Genomic DNA, 16,775 nt, shown 5'->3' with positions numbered 1-16,775 from the left:
TGTCAACCTTTCCGTCCACACATTGCTCGAAGCACGAGACGCGCCTCCTAATATATTAGGGAGGGCGGGGCTACATGTGTGATTCGGAAGAAGACGGTGTCGCGCGCCAGAACATAGCAGACCTACAAGCTCACAACGCGTCGCCGACGCAACGCGTTGTGAGCTTGTAGATCTGCTAGTGCTATGTGTTCGGAGCCGGCGGATCGGCTGTGCTCGGAGTTGTTCGGCTATGTTCGGATACAGGCAGGGGCGTCACAAGAGTGGGAATGGGGCCCAAGGTGGAGGGGCCTTAATTATTTTATACTTTAGCTATTGAAAAATTGCAGACATACAAGCTCGCAGCTGCTTGTAGATCTGCTATTTTTGAAAAGTCGTGAAATGTGTGCAAATCTTTGAATATAGGCTGTGTAGTGTAGGCTATTTTTTAGCGAACATTTGTAACTAAAAATCTTCTTCTGGGGGTCCCTGGAACTAAATATTTTGAGATGGGGGTCCGTGGCCAAATACATATCATTTTGGGGGTCCTTCACATGAAAAAGATTTAGCACCACTGAAATAGAAACATGTTTTTAAAAAAATATATATATATTCAAGAAGACTTGCACAAACGTTCACAATTAAAAAATAAAAATAAAAAATAGCAGATCTACAAGCTTGCAGGGCGCTGCCTGTGAGCTTGTATATCTGCTATTTTTCAATAGTTAAAGCACAAAAATAATGCGTATATGCGCTCCCAGTCTAAATGGGTTAACTTAAACCCATAGAAACCCCCTCTATGAAGAACATTCATGGGGGGCCCGCAGTGAATCCTTGCACCCAGAGTGACTTTGGTGCGACGCCCCTGGATGGAGGCGTGGCCTGCTCCTTCCCAGCAGTGTCAGCGTTGACAGTAAAGGACGGTTTGGAAATTTACCGGCCCGGGGTGGAGAGAGAACTACACTAATTCGGCTTTTCATGACGAGTAAAACGCAACAAGTCTAAAAACAACAACACTTCTTAGGTAAGTTCTGTTCATTTATGTGTGCGTTGGGTTCTGGTTTGACGATTTTAATGTGATTTTAATCATATCTAAACGGGTTGAGTTGGTTTTATGATATAATATAAGTTCTCGGTGTTCGTGGTGCGAGTTATGTAACAGTTGACGGCTCGTCATTACACAACGGGCATCATGGCGTCCGGCTGTGAATCAGTTGGTTTTATCTTATTTATGTGTTGTTGGTCGCATCAACAACAACAACAGTATGTGCATCGTGACAGGACGGTCACGCGGCCCATTAATCCACGGACCACTATGCAGGCACGTGAGAGACAAGACACGTTATTGTGGTTCATGTGTGGACCTGTGCGTCCTCACACCACCACCGGGGGCGCTGTTTTGCAGTGATTCACACTGCATGCAGGGGAGCCTGTGATTTGATCAAGCCATTTGTTGGTTATTTCATTAACACAAAGTGCCTTCAATGATCCACTTTCATCAGATTATTTGGGGTGGCTACCTATTCAATGTAATCTTTATTTCATACTGAAGGTCCATATCACATACCAAATGACAAAATAGTATACACAACCAATAAATAAGATATTAATATTCAGGAGAAGAAACATTTTGGTATGATTTGAAAGGGTGTAAGTGAGCTTAACCTAAATAAAACACTTGCAGCATTATATATTTTTGAAGAATTGGCCAGTATTGAAACTGATTACTGATGGCAGATTACTGATCAGTTTCACCCCCAAAGACACGTGTGTGTGTGTGTGTGTGTGTGTGTGTGTGTGTGTGTGTGTGTGTGTGTGTGTGTGTGTGTGTGTGTGTGTGTGTGTGGTTTCACAATGGCGGTGTGACACAAATTGTGTCACACCGCCATTGTGAAACCACACACACACACACACACACATTGTGTCACACAATGTGATTTGAATTGATTTGACAGCTGTATCCCCAAGGTTACACACCATGACATGTAGAATAACTATCACTTCATCTTATTAATAACCACTTTAATGTAACACACACACACACACACACACACACACACACACACACACACACACGTTTGTTTACTGTATCTATTTTTATCAGGATGTGGGGGAATGGTTTTATTGCACTTGTTATTAAGGCAGCAGCAGGGGTCCAAATCAAATGGAACCATTATGGTTCTGTAACTCTGAGAGGATCCTTCCTTCCATTTGTTTTATGTTGGTGTAGATTGGTTTCTATACTGTGAAAATAAAGTTAGCCTAATGCATATCAAGCTGGGGGTCCTTGAAATGAACAAGTAGAATCAATGGCTTAGCCCACCTAGTGACTGCACCTTTACAGACATGCTAAATGTCTGTGGATTGTGGACATTTGAAAACACATTTTAATTGTGGTGAAACCTGGGACAGCATAGTGTTTTAAGCCCTGCTGTTTCTAAAATGGTTTAAAAAAACAGTTTCCCCCCAAATCCCCCCTTATGACCTGTCCTAAAAATAGGGAAACAGGTCCTGTTAAAAGTGGTTAAAATAGTTGACAGCTGCAGGCCAAGCAGTAAAAGAGCAGACATTAAACACTGACTTCACTTGTAGCCAAACAGTGTTACTGGGACAGAGGGAGTGGCTTCACACTGCAGTACATTCTGTTAAAACCTGCAAGGGATCTGGACTGCTGCCAACAACACAGCCTGCTTTTTTAATCAGTTTATGGATCATATTTCCAGCCAATGACAACATACAACAGAGCACTACACTGAGGTATTGTATTATAGTAGAGGACAATAGTAGTTCTTGATTTGTATACAGCAATATTTTCATATGGTGATTGGTGACTAAACTAAAGTAAACCAGAAAAATTATCAAAGAGCCATCACTAGAGTAGACAGTGCAAATCTTTCCTCATTCACAGATCTTCAACATTATGCCACTTTCTACCATTTGTACAGAACGATCTGTGGTTATTCAGAAGATTAAGCTAGAATGCTGAACAGATATAAACTGTGTATCTCTGCTGTTGGACTTTATACTTTGTCAGATACTTGAATGTGTCTTTAAATGTAATGTGTCCTTATATTATCATCACTTCACCGAAATAGAGCTCAGATACTTGAATATGTACTTCTATTATCATGACTTTACCCAAATACAGCTCAATTGGACGCGTTTTGACCATTACTGTGTGTGTAGATACAGATAGCTTTAGTTTGGTGCAAAAGCCTTATGGTCTGCTGCTGCGTGAAGATTGATTGACATCTTATCATTGACCAAAGATCCATGACACCCCAATCTGTAACCGCTCTATGAATTGAGTACAAAAGGACCCCAATGTAAAGTAAACAAGCCATAGTGCTTTCTTGGGTTTAAATCCTATTTGTAGACATTTGTATCTGACTAGCTCCATATAGAACCTCACCCGCGATGGCCCGGACCGCCTCCACATCAAGTTGGAAAACACTCAAAACAAAATTTTATCCAAAAAGTAAAGGTAGTTCCGAGCTCCCACTCCAGACTATGGTTTTCCATCCCATGGTACATAAAACATGCACCACAGTGTTGGGAAAACGGTTTAAATCGCTTATTTAGACTCATTAAATTCAGAAAAGCCTCTGGCGTAGTCACATGGCCAGACTGTTGCCTAACGCGATTTGCAAATGCTCCCTGTCTACGCAAGACTACAGTACTGGCAACAGTTCCGCTTGATTGGGAAAACATTACAAAACTAACGATTTAAGCGGTTGTTTCTTGCCGTGGTTCATGTTTTATGTACTGTGGGATGGAAAACCTGGGAGCTCGGAACCACCTTTTACTTTTTGGATAAAATTTTGTTTCGAGAAATTCGAGTGTTTTCCAACTTGATGTGGAGGCGGTCCGGGCCATCACTGCGCCACCTTGACCTCATCTCAGAGCACAACAGTATGCAGCGACGCGTTAGGTTCTATATGGGGCTAGTATCTGACCTGTACTGTCTGGTGCTTTTCCTATGCAAACTCCTAATAAAGTATTCAATCAATCTAACCTTCTGTTAGCCAACAAACATAAGTGCTCCGTGTCTAATCAAGATCAAGGCAACTGTATTGTCTCTGCACACTGGAGCTGGACAGGCATATCTCCTTGAATTATTGTGGTATTGTGCGCCAAAATAGCAGATCTACGTGCTTTCAACATGTTGTACTGTCTGTCTGCAACACATGTGAGCTTGGCAGTGTACTGTTTTTGTATGAAAACAATCACATGTGTCCCCTAGTGATAAGGTTAAGGGCAGGCTTATGCAAAGGCCAAATGTAATTTAGATAGCATATCATGTTATTGTAGGCAGATACCAGCTCATATAGTGTGTATAGTTCAATGTACAGATTATTGATGTTACTGTCTGGTTATCTATGATCCTAGATTACTATTTCTATGAATTTGATGCATTACCTTGTGTTGTTCTTGCTGACTGTAAATCGCTCTAGATTTAGAGCGTCTGCTAAATGCCTACATTGTAAAGTGTAAATTGTAAGGAAGATAAACAAGGCCCATGCGAGGGGGAGCATTGCTGTTTGTCACATTGGCCTACATGTTGTAAACCAGGGGTGCCCAACCTTTTTTGACCCAAGGTCTACTTTGAAAATGTGCCACCTAGCTGAGGGCTACCAGCCCAAAATGTACCGTAACACCCATTCAATATACATGTAAAAAACAGAAAATATTAATAGATATTATAACATTGTACTCACTGTACTGTACTGTAATCATACTGTATAGTAGGAATTGTAATTGAATGAAACGATTGCAACTTCTCACATTGGGCATACAGACAGCATGACCATTTATTGCACACTCTGCATATTATGCACTGACAACACAGTTTAGTTTTTTTTTCTTTTTCTTTTTTTATAGTTTTTTTTATAGTTTTTTTATAGTTTTTTTTTTGTCCTTTATTCCATGTCAGTCTCTCTACCTTAGTGGGAAACCTGGCACTGGGAAGAGGAGGCTAGCTTGTCAAAGTCAGGGTTGTATGAGCTGGTTGCAAGTTTTAGGCAGGCCACAAGGTGCTCATCTGTCATTGTGGCTCTGTACTTTGACTTGATGAACTTCATGTGAGAAAAAGCAGACTCACACAGGTAGGTTGATCCAAATTCAAATGGGTCTGAGCGGCTTTGGAGCGAGGAATTTCCTCCGCTCCATTCCTCCGCTCCGCTCCGCTCCAAGCCGACCCTATTGGGGCCGCGCGCCGCATGTTTCCAACAAAACAGAGCCGTGCGCAGTAGCCTACTAGTGCAGTGAAGCCTTGTTGGCACCGCGGAGATGGAGAGGAGAACAGACAGAGAATTCCCTTTATCACGATTTCACTCATCCACACACGTAGGCTATGTTTATAATACATAGCCTACCTTGTGTCAGTTAAGTTATATATCACCAGCCAGTCAACGGATACGAATTCAAGTGAGACTGATTGAAAAACACACGCCACGACTCGCCTCCGTCTCTCGGTTGTGGTGATTAATCAATAACCAGCTGGATTTAATATTGCCCGTCTTATTAAAAAATACAATGCCTTAGATTAGATGGCGTCTTTTGTAACAGTGAACGCAGGTCTCCATCAAGCCGAGGCTCACGTAACGTTACCGCAGGCATTTGTGTTGGGAACACTTGTTGTGCAAAGCAAAGGAAAAAGTGTTTCGCATATGGTAGCAAAATCCTTTTTTTATTTTGGCTGGTGACTCTGATTGACGACCCTGAGCGGAGCGTGGAGCGAGCGCGGAGCGAGAAATGCGAAAATCAACGTGAGCGACGGAGCGGCGGGGAGCGGAGCGGTGCGGTGGCCGACCAGAGCGATGAGCGAGCGGGACAAGAGCCCTCTGGAGCGCGGAGCGGCTCCGCTCACATGCTCTGCTACACGTTGAGTTGAGTTCAGTCAACATCATCCACTCGCTCGGAGTCGTTTCACTGAAACGCCCGATGTATGTCCTCCCCCCCCGAATTAATAAATTATTTCTTTGAAATCATCTCGCGGTCCACTGGTAACCAGCCCGCGATCTACCGGTCGACCGCGATCGACTGGTTGGGCACCCCTGTTGTAAACAAACACAAACATCACCCATCTTGTGCTGGATCATTTTCTGTAATGAACTTAGGCCGTGAGTTGCATAGGCCTATTGTATCATCCCCGAGGGAGGGAACTTCCCTTGATAAGGGACATCTTACCAGAGAGGTGAACCAAAGCAGACAAACCTGTCTTACTTCTGGTGGATAATTCTGTTGTCTTGTTCAGAGCTAAGGCTACCGCAATTAAAGCAATAAGGGAAAGGGAAAGACATGGAGTGAGGGGGTCTTTTCTGTGTTTCAGAAAGCAGCTGTTAAGGATTAAGGGCTAAGTGCCTTGCTCAGGGACAGCTCTACACGTGAGCGGTGACCTACGGAAAACCACATGACATCGCTCTCTGCACACTCGGCTGCCCAAAATAAATAAACGAGATGCAGCCATCTCCATTTTTCACTTAACGATCCGATGATATGGTAGCATCGAAACCGATCCGATACGTTACCGATCCGACACAGCAGCACATATTATTTGATATATTTATACATGACATGACATGTGATATGTAGAATAAAATAAAACTGAAATAAAAGCACCCATTTATGATCAGTCATTTTCGCTGCGATCCGATCAACGTTTTTTTTTGCTGATATCGAGCCGATATCCGTTCTGTAGATCGTATCGCTTAATTAACTAAATTTGCAGCACAATGTATGTATATATAGGATTATATCACTTTTTATTATATTATGCTATACTTAAGACTGACTTTCACGTTGATGTAACAAACTGAATTAAAAGGTTTTGTGTTTATGTTTTGTAACTATCATCACATTTACAATCAATCACACTTGACAACTGCTACTCTAACTGAACCGTGATCTGTCATATGAATCCTTTCACCTCCAGGACCTTTAGACCTGCTTCCCACCATGGCCGTGTTCGGATCCCAAGTCCTGGTAGCCGTGAGTCGTTCAAGGTAAGAGACGTCTGCCACAACAGTACAAGAGTTCATTTAACTCCCAGTGTACAAACTATTTGCACATTGATATCTTCTGGCATTTTGTTTTATGTTGGGTCATGGGTGCGATGGCAGCAGTGGTGTGTTCTAGATTCCTTTTTAGGGCATATACTATAATTCATGTGTTTTCAACGGGTGGTCCGCGGAGGTATTGCAGGTGGTCCCTGGGATGTGTGTGTGTGTGAGCAGTAGACTGAATCTAGAAAAACCTACTTTGAATAGGAAGTGGGCCTGAGAGGTGTCAGGTCTATTGTTGCAACCGCAATTTACTATGAAAACCTCCACCGGCTGTCCGTCAGTCCGTCCCTCCGTCTGTCCGCCACGTCACTTTTTTTCCCCTATCTCCGGCACCGTTGCCCCTATCCATGCCAAATTATTTCTCACATGGCCCTCTTCTAGCGCCTCTATGAGGCTGATTTTTAAAAAAACACATTTTTGGACACTGCTCCTACAGAGTTTGCCCTAAAATCACGCAAAGTGGTACACAATATCTCTAAAAGTCATGTCATCAACATGGATCTTGGAAGTATTAGAATGTTATAGTGAGTAGATGCTGGTATTGTTGGGTAACTTGATTCTAGAGGAATTAGTACTCAAAAATAAGTGCTGATTGAGACGATACCTCCTATAGCTACACTGTAGCAGCTACAGCCGTTTATTAGCTATGGCCTAATTGGCCTTGTATATTTAAACATTTAGTTTGTTTCTTTCTTTCATTTGATCCACTGGCTGGCTGCAGTAGTACTGCTACTAGTTCTTAGTTGAACTTGAATGATTGATGCTTGACACATGGTGTTGTCAGCTGAACTAATACTTTGTTCCAGGCCTGCATTCACGCCCCCAAATATCTCTGTGTATACTGTACACATGTATTATGTAATGTATATCTGCTATATATGGTGCTCAACACAAAGTATTACTGGGCTTTAACCCATTTAGGCCTTGAAAAATAGAAGATATACAAGCTGACAGAGCGTCACTGAGTGCCGCGCTGCAAGCTTGTAGATCTGCTATTTTTGAAAAATCGTGAAAATGTGTGCACATCTTTCAATATCTATTTTTCAAAGTAAAAATTTGTTCAAATCTCTGCTTCTGGGGGGTCCCTGGAACGACATATTTTGAGATGGGGGTCTGCGACCAAATAAATGTAATTTTGGGGGTCCTTGACATGAAAAGGTTTGAGAACCCCTGATTTAGAGGAAGGATTTAAAAGTCGGGTCAAAGATCGGGTCAAAGATATTCAAAGACATTTTCACGATGTTTCAAAAATAGCAGATCTACAAGCTCGCAGCGCGGCACTCGGTGCCGCGCTGTGAGCTTGTATATCTGCTATTTTTCAATGGTTAAAGCATAAAAGAATGGTTAAAGTGGTTAAAATCGAATTACTCTGGCACGTTCCAGATATGTGAGGGCTAATGCTTGTCTGTTTGTTTTCTCCACAGGGGGTCACATCTGATCTCCAGACACCACGCTCGTCTGGTGTCCACCAAGTCTCAAAGCGCTCCGCTGTCAGAGGCGCTAGAACGCACCGCCCCACGCGCACACCGCCACAGAGCAGTAAACTGGGCCGTAGCCCCTCCACAGAACCAGAGGCCTCACCACGTCTTTGGACGCCCTACAGAAGCCCGCCTGCATCCTCTGGGCTGCGTCCCAGCGCGCTTCTTCCACCAGTCATGTCAGCGGCTGGACGAGGCCAGGCCCACCCCCCCACAGACCCCCCCACAGACCCAGGCATCACCCGGCAGCGGTGCCGTTGACAGGTAGGCCTGTGACAACCGTCCCATTAAAACCTGAGGCCCATTCTACAAAATATGCCCTTTTAAATCTGTACTCCTCAAACATTTTCAGGCCAAGGACCCCCAAAATGATATATATCTGTAAATGTTTTGTGCCAGAGACGCCCAGTAGAGAAGATTTGTGTTCATTATTTTCTAAATTATTCAAATAATTTCAAACGCACATTTTAAAACATGGCAGATGTACAAGCTGTGAGCTTGAATATCTGCTATTTTTGAGAACCACTGTTCTAAATCCTAAGCGTTTCTGGGAAAAAAAAAGGTTTGATCATCAGAATCATTTCCATTCCATCTGTATGAATCCATCTGTTGAGAAATGGCAGAAATGGACTATCAACAGGCTCATTGTGAGCTTGTAAATCTTGTAGAAATCTTTTGAAAGTGTAGAATTATTCAATACTGCATATATAGCCTGTTTTTCCCATAGTACATTATTTTTATTATTGGTACCAGACATTCAGTTATTTCTCTGTCAATCTTACTTTTTGAACGCCAAAACACATGGCAATAATGTGTCCAACAATGCATGGTGTGCTGCAGGCCGCTGGTGGAGGCCAGGAAGCCTCTGAGTAAGAGAGTAGTAGAGGAGCTCCAACATTACTACAACGGCTTCAGACTGCTGGCCGTCGACACCAACATCGCCTCCAGCATGGTCTGGAAGCTACTGCACGGACACAACCTCACCAGGAGAGAGCGCCGACGAGTAAGAAAACCTTTTTAGATTTATTTATTAATAAATGCTGTTTATTTTGGCTATAGGGATGGGACGATATGAATATTTCATATCACGATTATTGTGATCAAAGAAATAGCGATTTACGATATTATCGCGAATCAAAAATATCCCCAACATCCATTGTCCTGGGGCGGAACATTGGCAAAAATAGCTGATCTACAAGCTCACAACGCATCTCAAACGCGACAAATTGTGAACTTGTAGATCGGCTATTTTTTGGCAAAGACATTTGATAGTGTGGAAAAAAAGACTGTATCAAGTACGTATACCATAAAGTACCTTTTACCCATTATAGAGGGTTTAAGTGGTACCAGATATGCAGCTCTGCAAATAAAAGGTGAATTAATTGATCCCAGTGCATGACGGAGGACGATATCACGATAATTTAAATCTCCACGATACGATTATCGTGAGTGTTTTTTATCACGATAAACGATAATATTGTGTATCGTCCCATCCCTATTTGGCAACCATAGAAATATGCACGTAGATACCTCCACTGTTTGGTTCACTGTATGCCATACATCGGGACGGGAGCAGTTAACCCCTGACATCACTGTGTCTCCAGTTGCTGAGGACGTGTGCAGATCTGTTCCGTCTGGTCCCCTTCACGGTCTTCATCATCGTCCCCTTCATGGAGTTCCTCCTGCCCGTCTTCCTCAAACTGTTCCCTGAGATGCTGCCGTCCACCTTCGAGACGGAATCAAAGAAGGTACGCTGAGAACCCCTGATCTACAGGCTCACAACTCGCAGCGATGCGCTGTGAGCTTGCAGATGGTCTATTCTCGCGGTATGTTTGCACCATAATAGGGAAGCAAGGGTTCAAGTAGTTATGGCATTCCTGCTGTGTTATTAAATCATAAATTAGGATCAGTCGTAGAGACATTTCCTCAGAACAACGTGTGTTTTTGTTTGCATGGTCAGGAGGAGAAGCAGAAGAAAGCTGTGGCCGCTAAGCTGGAGCTGGCCAGGTTCCTCCAGGACACCATCACAGAGATGGCCAGCAGGAACAAAGCCCAGACGGGCTTCTCCACCTACGTCCAGAAGGTCAGTCTTCACCATAGACCGTAAAACATATGGACGGTGGGACCCCAGTGGTTTCTATGCTGCCAAAATGAAGCATTTTTTTGCCCTTGTGTGGGTGTCGCCATCATTGTTTTAATCATAATCTAACCATAATCTATTTAATCATAGGAACGTTTAGTTCTGTGTTTGCTTCATTTTAAATCTGGACAACTGGACCCCTGGTCTGCACCCATGCCTGCCTGGATATGAACAGTGAACACCCCAAAGAATTTAACAAACCAAACAAAAAAACATTTTTTACTGAAAGTTACATTTGCCTCTCCCTGGTGTTTGGATGACTTGAGCCTAGTCGATAGACTTGTATTCATGCGGCGGTGATGAGAATTGACTCAGCAATTTCTGTATGACTACACAATGAAATCAGAACTAATAGATGTTCTAAAGACTTGTTAGCTGTTGAGTTGTCCCAATTCCGTCAGATACAGGACAGATATGAGTCCCAAATGTGTACGACTGTAGACAAACTGTGTGTGTGTGTGTGTGTGTGTGTGTGTCATGTCCCAGGTGCGCCACACAGGGGAGCAGCCGGCCACCAGCGACATTGTGCAGTTCTCCAAGCTGTTTGAGGACGAGCTGACGCTGGAACACCTGGAGCGCAGCCAGCTGGTGGCGCTGTGCAAACTGCTGGAGCTGCAGCCTATAGGGACCAACAACCTGCTGCGATTCCACCTGTTAATGAAGCTACGCAGCATCAAGGCTGACGATGAGGTAGGATCATATAGGAACATAGGATCATAGGGACATAGGAACATAGGGACATAGGAACATAGGAACATAGGAACGTAGGAACATAGGATCATAGGAACGTAGGAACATAGGATCATAGTCACAGCCAGACGGTCAGAGATCTCTTCCTACCAGGGGTCATCAATGTGTCCGTGGCAGACGTGTTTTTACTTAACATTACAATGTTGTTATTTTGACCATAGGACCCGAATGCTGAATGTCATATACTAGCGCACTATGGCACATTAGGAATCCACCAGTACAGGGGTGTGCAAACCTTTTATTTTCAAGGACCGCCATTGAGGGTGTACAGATGAAACCAAATGGACCCGTGGGGTCCACTTAAAAGGAACCCAGAAGGTCCATCAACCCACTTTGTGGACCACAGTCCTAGTACGATACATTCAGGGCTAGCTCTGTTTGTGGTAATAATTGTATTGTAAAATTAAAAGTAAAAAAAGAAAAGAAAACATGTTATTTTTGACCAAAAGAAATGTCTAGCAGAAGCTGGCATTGTGAAAACCCCTGCTTCCTACTGATATGTCTGGTGACATACAGTACATGGAGTGTGTGGGCAACTTGACTGAACCATTGCAAAAACCTTCTTTTAGTTTGGACGGTACCAGGATTGGTAAGCAGTGGCTCATACATGTGAATTAATGTTTTCGTCAACATAATGTTAATGTTTTAGTATTTCATAATCAGTCGGCGGTCTACTTTCACCGTGCTGTATCTTTTATGTGCACACAAACTTTGAGATGCATTTAATAATGCATATCACACAGCTGTAATGAAGTGTCTGTCGTTCATAAGTTGCTGAACAACAAGCTGCAATGCATCTTGATAAAATCGTACATATCTGTGGCACGCAACCAATCATTAACTTCATGACATGTCTGCAGACGTAACCAAGAGATAGGAACTAGGTGTTCTTTCTTTGTTAGTACTTGTCGTTACAGCACAGTTATGCAACTGTGTGTGTGTGTGTGTGTGTGTGTGTGTGTGTGTGTGTGTGTGTGTGTGTGTGTGTGTGTGTGTGTGTGTGTGTGTGTGTGTGTGTGTGTGTGTGTGTGTGTGTGTGTGTGTGTGTGTGTGTGTGTGTGCTCTTGTAACTACTTTTGATGGCCACAAGAGTAGTAGAATTTTAGAAATGGCCATTGTGAGGACAACTTTCACAAAAGAAAAGGTTGTGTTAATGGCTGAAAATGTTTAAAGTTAGGCTTACTTTTAAATGTTTAAAGTTAGGCTTACCTGTAGGAAAAGATTTAGGTCATGGTTAGGATTAGACATTTTCGGGCTATGCTTAAAATGGTTAAACATTTAGGAGTCATTCATTAAATTGCCATCCTAAAATATTGGATGTCTACTAATACAAACGTGTGTGTGTTTGTGTGTGTGTGTGTGTGTCTAGATGATCGCTAAGGAGGGTGTGTCCGTGCTGAGCGTATCAGAGCTGCAGGCAGCGTGTCACACCAGAGGAATGAGGTCACTGGGTGTGACGACCCAGCAGCTCCAGGAGCAACTGCATCAGGTACGCTGTCCACGTTAGGGCATTCACCGAATATTCGAATATCAAAGTCACTATTCGACGTTGTTCACCGATGTCGAATATTCGTTTTTTTTTGTCAATGCCCCTGGTGGATGAATTTGTTAATGCTCTATACCAGGGGTTCTCAAACTTTTTTAGGCTGTGACACCCAAAATAAACATATATGAACTGGGGTCCCCCCCACCCTGACAAGCACTTGGAATTGTAGGTATTACATTTAATGTGACTCGGTTCCACAGATAAATATTGTGAAAATAGCCGATCTACATGCTCACAATTCCTCGCAACTTTCACAATGTTCGCCTCTTGCTTACTTTAATATTAGACCGTTTGGCCAGTCCTGTCGAATATTCGACTATTCAAATACTTTGAGGTTGAATAATTCGAATACTAAAAATCACTATTCGAATGCCCTAGTCCACGTCTGTCTGGTGGTTCTCCTCCAAACTCAATTTAACATTTGGGACGCGATTTTCCGAGTCCCACTGGAGGACGTACATTTAAACATTGGTATTTAGCTCTTGTCTTGGGTAGATTTGAGTGTTCCTGGGTTTTTGGTTGTGTCAGATGATCAGTGAAGTTGTGGTATCTTTGCAGTGGTTGGATCTCCACCTGACAGAGAAGGTTCCTCCGTCTCTGCTGCTGATGTCTCGTGCCATGTACCTGACGGAACTCAAACCCAAGACGCCCGTCATCCCTGCTCTGCCCAAACTAGAGGTACACACTGTTCATATCGGTCGTTAACCCATTTAGGCCGAGCATTATTGAATGCTTTAACCAGTGAAAAATAGCAGATATACAAGCTCACAGCGCGGCACCGAGTGCCGCGCTGCGAGCTTGTAGATCTGCTATTTTTGAAAAAGTCGTGAAAATGTGTGCAAATCTTTGAATATATGGATTTTCAAAGCGAAGGTTTGTAACTCAAATTTTGCTTCTGGGTGGTCCCTGGAACTAAATATGTTGAATGGGGGTCGGTGGCCAAATAAATATCAGTTTGGGGGTCCTTCACATGAAAAGGTTTGAGAACCACTGACATAGTAGTCTCTCAAGAACAGACTAACTGAGCTCCAGTTAAGTGAAAAGGACCTTTTCTTTGACGATGGCTGGCCAGATTGCTGACACAGAAACATAGGTTTTTCAAAAAACCTTTGAAGGATTCAAAAGACACTTATAGAATTGGGTCAAAATTCAAATTTTCACGATTTTTCAAAAATAGCAGATCTACGAGCTCGCAGCGCGGCACTCGGTGCCGCGCTGTGAGCTTGTATATCTGCTATTTTTCAATAGTTAAAGCATAAAATAATGATACACAATAATGTGTACCCGTTCTAAATGGGTTTTAATTAACTTTTCAATTCAATGCAACCCATGTGGCCTGGTTTTTAACCACTTTGAAACTGGCGTCCCTATTTTGGGCATGTCGTTGTCAGGGCAAAAGTCTCAGAAGTGTTCATGTGTACAACCTCACAACGCATCACACGGTGGGTTTTTTAAATTAAAGCCGTTTCTTGTTTTCCCCTTGCTGTTTTGCAGAGCGTTGCTGCCCCTCCTAAGGAGGATGAAGCTCCAGTGAAAGACTTCTCAGCCTCAGTAGTCATGGTGGACTCCCTGGACGCCGCCCCGGTCCTCATGGACAGAAAGGTAGCACAACTCATGCTCACATAGAGGCTGCTTACTGCTTTATGGAGGCCTCCATCTCCATCCTCATTTATACTCCATAGCAGTGGTTCTCAACCTGGGGGTCCCCAAATTATTTTGGGGGGTCCCCAGATGATTAACTTAATGTGCAACACTGTTTTCTCACTCAACAGTAAACAGACTGACATACAGTTTAAGTGTATAGAGGGTATCTGAACATTTCTAAAGTGACAATTTAAGGACTTTTTAATACCTCTATAATGACAAATTGTCAAATATTAGAGGCAGAAATTGTGAAAATAGTCAATCTACATGATCACAACGCGTTGCGAGGCGTTGTGAGCATGTAGATCTGCTATTTTCACAGTAGAACCGTGTTATACAAAATGTAATGCCTCAACTCTTAGTGCTCATGAGGTTGGGGGGTCGTCAGTGAAAATATGATTATTGTGGGGGTCGTGGCCTGAAAAGGTTGAGAACCACTGCTCTATAGTACAGTGGTGGGGGTGGCGCTTGCCAGATGAGGCATTTGTGTGATGAACTATACATGAAGCTTTGTTCAAACCCTGGACCGTGTCAAACTCTTCCACTTGCCTTGTTTTGCAGATGGAGCACATACTGGACCCGGCCAGGATTCTGGACGCGTCACACGACATGCCATCCATAGAAGCCCAACTGATCCACGTAGGTTTTATGTCACACGCTGGTCACTTTCAACAGTGCACAGAAATAACAACTCAAGTTTTTTTTATCCAATCTAACTTCTTCTTCTCCCTCCCTTTCTTTCTCATCTCTCTCCTCTGCTTCTAGGCCCAAAGTGCAGAACTGGCCCAAAAGGCTCAGATGTCGGCTAAAATGTGAAGTGTGTTGACCTGCGCAGGGGAACGGTTTACCTTGCCAAAATGTCCCCCCTTAGTCGCTGATCCAACATCACTGGAACCCTGCCGTTCCACGTGAAAAACCCTGGCGTCTCCATTCATCACATGGGCTTCCTTTTATCCTGGAGGATCTGCTGCTGCTTTCAAGAACACAACCAGAACCAGAAGGTTCTGGTTTGGGAAGAGAACTGCACTGGTGGGAGGTGGGAGGGGGGATTTTGCACTGTAACATAAACGTGTAAATAGGATGTACAGACCAGTCCTGCTATTTGCTACTGGCATTACCTCATACTGTATGTACTGTAAAGCCTCTATCAGAGTCCAGGGTGAAGAGCTATTCACTTCACCGCGGTGTAGTTTCCTAGCTATCACCTAGGCTTTATGTATTTTTAGGTGATAGCTAGAAAACTACACCGCGGTGAAGTGAATAGCTCTTCACCCTGGACTCTGATAGAGGCTTAACAGACAGATTGGCGTTGGCTTCAGTGTGCTATGTATGTAAAACAGAGACTGCATATAGAAGTGCCTTTTTATTTTCCGCGCTATCGTGTGGAGCTAGTGTTCTTTGCGGGTTTCCACCTACAAAGTATTTGTTAAGCAGACGTTACTTGTAAACATGGGACATTTATATGTCCGTAGAATGGTTCTTTCAAGACCTGAGGCGTTGGTCTGATTCTTTGGAATCGGGCCGGTGAATCGTGATCATTCTAAAGCGTCATTCGCAGCGGGCGCGATGAAGATAAAGATATCGTTTTAAAAATCGTTCTCATAACGCCAACATAATTGATGTGAACGCTGACATATCGTTATAGTTGTCTTCATCGTGTCCAGTGGGAAATGGCGCTTAAGGAGTGCAATTCAATTACTTGTCACTCGAACAAGTGCTGCTAAAGGGAATAGTTGCTGTATTTTTCAGCCAGTGTATAAAGAAATTTCTATTGCAGTCGATTATAATTTATTTGTTTTTGTAAAAACTTCTAGGAGTGAATGTGTCTCGTGCCAACAATGTTGTTTAGGGCAAGCCTTACTCCCAAGACACACAATGTCTTGGTCCCTGGTATAAAAAAAAAACTGAGTCAAGAGAACTTCACACATGCTCTTCAGAAGTATATTTGTATAGTTGAGCACATTAACCCGATAAATTAGGATGAAAATAGCGGATGTACCAGCTCACAAGACAAAGCAAAATCTCTTTGCTATTTTTGGAAAAGACATTTGGTGTAAAAGCAAAAAGAACAGTCAAAATATTTTGAAATAGCATCTCTATAAGCTCGCAACTCGTCACATCGTGACGTTGAGAGCTTGTAGATCTTCTATTTCCAAATAGCCAAAGTAAAAAAAGAT

The 16,775-nt window shown here is 43.1% G+C and overlaps 1 protein-coding gene across 1 annotated transcript; it reads left to right on the top strand.

Moving 5' to 3' along the window:
* The first annotated feature begins 908 nt into the window (after positions 1 to 908).
* Positions 909 to 15,566, top strand: LOC308287394 (LETM1 domain-containing protein LETM2, mitochondrial-like). Its single transcript, XM_080728545.1, has 12 exons — positions 909 to 1,000; positions 6,911 to 6,980; positions 8,465 to 8,782; positions 9,359 to 9,521; positions 10,123 to 10,266; positions 10,479 to 10,601; positions 11,145 to 11,348; positions 12,778 to 12,897; positions 13,513 to 13,632; positions 14,449 to 14,556; positions 15,160 to 15,237; positions 15,364 to 15,566. Exons 2-12 carry the CDS (start codon positions 6,934 to 6,936, stop codon positions 15,412 to 15,414), a joined length of 1,476 nt encoding a protein of 491 aa, XP_080584671.1. The 5' UTR covers positions 909 to 1,000; positions 6,911 to 6,933; the 3' UTR covers positions 15,415 to 15,566.
* Positions 15,567 to 16,775: the final 1,209 nt, after the last annotated feature.

The sequence above is a fragment of the Nannobrachium achirus genome (assembly GCF_963921795.1).
Source record: "Nannobrachium achirus genome assembly, chromosome: 6".
NCBI lineage: Eukaryota > Metazoa > Chordata > Actinopteri > Myctophiformes > Myctophidae > Nannobrachium > Nannobrachium achirus.
This window is presented reverse-complemented; position numbering and strand designations above follow the sequence as displayed.

Excerpts from the sequence above, each read along its gene's own strand:
- LOC308287394 (XM_080728545.1), top strand. The coding sequence starts at position 6,934 with ATGGCCGTGTTCGGATCCCAAGTCCTGGTAGCCGTGAGTCGTTCAAG. Across the intron at positions 6,981-8,464 it reads GTAGCCGTGAGTCGTTCAAG|GGGGTCACATCTGATCTCCA; the intron begins GTAAGAGACGTC and ends TTTTCTCCACAG. Across the intron at positions 10,267-10,478 it reads TCGAGACGGAATCAAAGAAG|GAGGAGAAGCAGAAGAAAGC; the intron begins GTACGCTGAGAA and ends TTGCATGGTCAG.